This window comes from Notamacropus eugenii, chromosome 2 (assembly GCF_028372415.1).
Source record: "Notamacropus eugenii isolate mMacEug1 chromosome 2, mMacEug1.pri_v2, whole genome shotgun sequence".
NCBI classification, from domain to species: Eukaryota; Metazoa; Chordata; class Mammalia; order Diprotodontia; family Macropodidae; genus Notamacropus; species Notamacropus eugenii.
In genome coordinates this window covers 4,648,784-4,653,425 of record NC_092873.1, presented here as the reverse complement: position 1 = coordinate 4,653,425, position 4,642 = coordinate 4,648,784, and the positions used below count along the sequence as shown (strand labels likewise).

Genomic DNA, 4,642 nt, shown 5'->3' with positions numbered 1-4,642 from the left:
TCCCTTTTCTGGGCATTTTCCCAGCCAGTGACTTGACTTCTGAATATTCTCTTCACACCCACTTTGCCTCCAGATCCTCCCAGCCAGCACTTGGGGTCTGAGATTCAAATGCTGCTTCCCAGCCTCAGGGCTTTGGGTGGGGGTGGGGCTGCTATTCAGTGTGTGATTAAGTTCAGGTGCTCAGGTCGGGGCAGGGCCTGCACTCAGGGCTCAGTTCCCTCAGGGAGTTTATGCAGAGACCTTCAACAATAGATCCAGGCTCCTGCCTCTTCTGGGAGCTCTGGTCTGCTCCCGCCTCAGCTGCTGCCTCCTGAGAGGGCCTGAGTTATGGGGACACCCCACTCCCCTCTCAACCCACCAAAGAGACCCTCTCACTGACCCTTGTCACCTGTGGGTGGAGGGACCCGTGAGGCCACTGGAGATTCTATCCCTGAAGCCTACTCGGATCCACTCCTCTCAGTGCTGCGTGGCCGAGGCTGGGCTGGGCTCAGCTCCCAGTCCGGGGCACGAAGGACCTTTTGAGAGAGGTTTTCAGGGCTCTCTGGAACAGAAATCTCGTCTGCTCCATTGTTCTGTGGTTTCTGCTGCTCCAGAATTTTTTGGGAGTTCTTTTTCACAGATATTTTATGGGCTGTGGGTTCGGAGCTAGCGTATGTGTGTCTTTCTACCGGTATGCACCTTTTTGTAGCCTTCTGGGCATAGTTCCAAATTGCTCTCCAAAATGGCTGGATCAGCTCATAGCTCCACCAACAGTGAATTAGTGTTCCAACTCTCCCACATCTTCTCCAACATTTATCACCTTCTGATTTTGTCATGTTAGCCAATCTGATAGGTGTGATGTGGTCTCTCAGAGTTGTTTTATTTGCATCTCTAATCAACAGTGATTTAGAGCATTTTTTCATATGACTATAGATAGTTTTGATTTCTTCCTCTGAAAACTGCTTGTTCATATCCTTTGACCATTTATCAATTGGGGAGTGACTTGGATACTTTTACATTTAACTCAGTTCTCTACATGTTTCAGAAATGAGGCCTTTGTCACAGACACTAGTTGCAAAAATTCTTTCCCAGTTTTCTGCTTCCTTCCTAATCTTGGTTGCATTGGGTTTGCGCAAAAATTTTCAGTTTAATGTAATCAAAAGTATCCATTTTGCATTTCACAATATTTTCTGTCTCTTGTTTAGTCAAAAATTCTTCCCTTCTCCATAAATCTGCTAAATACACTATTCCTTGCGACACTAATTTGTTTATATTATCAGTCTTTTTACCTAGATCATGTATCCATTTGGACTTTATTCTTGTGTATGGTGTCAGTCAAGGGTCTCTTTCTTGGGAGCAGAGCCAGCCCTAGCCTGATCATCCCCCAACTTCATTGTGCCCAAAGAGCAGGAGGGTGGAGCTCATCTGGAATTTGATTCTGGGGAACCTCCCTCCTTCTCAACGTCTCTGAAGTTTCTTCCTTCTAGTCAGGGAGGAAGGGAATTGTAGTTATCAGGTTGAATCACCATTCTTGGACCCTTATATTTCCTTACTGATCATGGGGGATGAAGCCCTCCTGGCAGCGTTCAGTGCTGCTCTCTGTGGTGTAAGGTCTGGGGAAGAAGGGAGGTTCTTGCCTTGTCTCCTTTACTTTTCCACCTTGGCCCCACCATGCTTTCAGCTCTACTTAGGGATCACCATAGCTATAGTCAAAGAAAAGGCATAAATCCAAGGGAAAGTATCACATAGAAAATAAAACTCTGTCTAAAATACTTTGGTTTCAATTAGGAGTTACATCTTTGCCTAATCAATTTAACTTGCTGGTGGTGGAAATTGCAGCACTGGCTTTTCTGAATAATTTCCATTCACCTGTTATATGTTTCATAGAATAACAGCTAGTCAGAGAGCACTGACCAGAATCAAAGAGGTCTACTTGAGAATAACAGCCAGCATTTATATAATGGTGGAAGTTTAGCAAAGAGCTTTACAAATCTTCTCTCATTCTGTCCTCACTTTTCATTCATGATTTCTTGAAATACAGCTCTGGAAAACTCAGCTTTGAACAAGCCCATTGGGATTCAAATATAACTATTTGACTATACCTTCAAACCCAAACACCTCTGGCTCTCACTGATTGGCCCAAAATAGGTCCCAGCCCAAGCCTCACTTGGTCATTGTTTGGGAATTGTTGGCTCAGAGTGAGTGTAAATAGTAATTGTTTCTGTTCTGCACAGAAACGCTGAGCATCTTTCCCTTCTAGAAAGATTCTTTTGAAAAAGAAAACTAGACCATCTTTTACCTCCATTCTCATGTATCCTTAATTCAGTGATTAACTGAAAGGGTGTTGCCTCAGACAAATTGAAACCTGGGAAAGGCCATAGCTTGAAAAGGTCAAAGTCTCCCACTTCTAGCACGAGTCTTCCTGACCTATGTCTTATCCCTGGATTCTGTGACTCTGGTAGAGAGAGTGAGGTTGATGACTCTGCCCAGTTTGGTCTCACTTACATCCAATTCACTTGCCAGTCAAGACATCACCTGCCTGATGTCCCCATTTTATAGATACGGAACATGAGACAGACAAACGTTACGTGACTTGCCCAAGGTTACACAGCTAGGAAGTGTCTAAACCAGATATGAACTCAGATCTTCCTGACTTCAGGCCTTCCTGGTGCTTTATCCACTGTGCAACCTAGCTGCTGAAAACACTTCAATTGTAAATGATTCAAGTTCTGATTTTGTTGGGGAAAGATCTAACTTCCTAAAAGAAATATATTTCAGATGAAATTTTATTTTCAATTTGATTTTTCACCTGCATTTACGACTTTTGTGCCCAATATCTCCATACTCCTTTGTCTCTTAAATGACAATTGTGGATTGATCTGCTTTTCCCTATAATTTCAGGAATGAACAGAATCTAGATGTAGGGAAAGCCATATCAACCACTTATTACATGAAGGTAACTGATGTTTGCATCTCTCTTCCTGCTATATATTTTATGTCCTTTGTCTAGATTTTGTATTTATTCAGGTATGTAAATGTAGTTGTCCCTAGTAGAGTACAGGCTAAGCCCAAGGAGGGCAAGCACAGTTTAGTTTTTCTTTCTCTGTCCCCAGCACATAGGGTAGAACCTGGCACATAGTAGGTGTTCGATCTGATTATCATATGAAGCACTGACTGCATCCCAATTTCATGAACATCCTTTCCTTTCTCCCTACAGGTACGAGAAATAAGAAGGAGCCACATATCATGGGAAACAGCACTGCAGTGACAGAATTCATTCTCTTGGGTCTGACAGATAATTCCAAGCTTCATCTCCCACTATTCCTGGTGTTTTTGTTCATCTATCTTCTCACCCTTGTAGGTAACTTGGGAATGATAGTGCTGATCCATTCTGACTCCCATCTCCACACTCCAATGTACTTTTTCCTAAGTAATCTTTCTTTTGTAGATCTGGGTTACTCCTCAGCTGTAGCTCCCAAGGTGGCAGCTGCCCTCTACTCAGGGAACAAGGTTATCTCCTTCTCAGAATGTGTTGCCCAGTTTTTCTTCTTTGTTGGTTTTGGCACAGCAGAATGCTACCTCCTGGCTGCCATGGCCTATGACCGTCATGCAGCTGTGTGTAAGCCCCTTCATTATACCACCACCATGACAACTGGTGTGTGCATTTGTCTTGTCATTGGCTCCTACATCTGCAGCTTTTTCAACGCTTCTATCCATGCAGGAGAAACCTTCAGCCTCTCCTTCTGTAGGTCCAATGTGGTGCATCACTTTTTCTGTGATATACCCCCACTCTTGGCTCTCTCCTGCTCGGATACCCATGTCATTGAGTTGATCAGCTTCTTTGTTATTGGTTTTAATGTCTTCTTTACTCTCTTGGTCATCTTGATCTCCTACCTGTTCATTTTCATTGCCATTCTAAGGATACAGTCAGCTGAGGGACCCCAGAAAGCATTCTCCACGTGTACCTCCCACCTTACTGCTGTCTCCATTTTCTATGGGACAATCATCTTCATGTACTTACAACCTGGCTCCAGTCACTTCATGGACACTGACAAAATAGCATCTGTCTTTTACACAGTGGTGATCCCCATGTTGAACCCCATGATATACAGCTTGAGGAACAAAGAAGTCAAAAATGCTCTCACAAAAATAATCAAACAGATGAAGTTTTCTAGTAATGCTTAAACTTTTCACCAAATAGAGCAATTTCCCTTGTGACCCTCCTAGTCGACTTTGACTTAATAGGTCTCACCTTCTTCATCTCTAAATTGAAGTGAGATTGGACTAGATGAGTACTCAGTTTCCTTGTAGCTTCAGATGGATGGTCCTATGAATCTTGGTGTGTGACCTCACTGAAGAAAGAATGAGAACTCTCTCCACTGTCATAGATTTATAAAACACAGCTAGGCTAAGACTTAGCATTTAAGTCCTAATATTTTTCCTAGGGTAACATGGAGGTTAAATGATTGACTCAGGGTCCCATTGTGAAACCAAGTCCAATACTTCTGTACTCTAAACCCTGCCCTCTATGTGCTCTTCCATTCACTCTTTCACTCCAAATTTTATGCTGAGTAAATATGAACTCTTCGAGGCCTTTATGCCTTGACTATCTGATTTGACAATGCTCTCCAAGAATGATTCTATAGGGAAGTGCCTGAGAATA

General features: G+C 43.0%; 1 protein-coding gene across 1 annotated transcript; it reads left to right on the top strand.

The window, feature by feature from the left end:
• The first annotated feature begins 3,192 nt into the window (after window positions 1-3,192).
• LOC140522069 (olfactory receptor 5B21-like) lies at window positions 3,193-4,164 on the top strand. Its single transcript, XM_072637110.1, has one exon. The coding sequence runs from the start codon at window positions 3,226-3,228 to the stop codon at window positions 4,162-4,164; it is 939 nt and encodes a 312-aa protein (XP_072493211.1). The 5' UTR covers window positions 3,193-3,225.
• The last annotated feature ends 478 nt before the right edge of the window (window positions 4,165-4,642 follow it).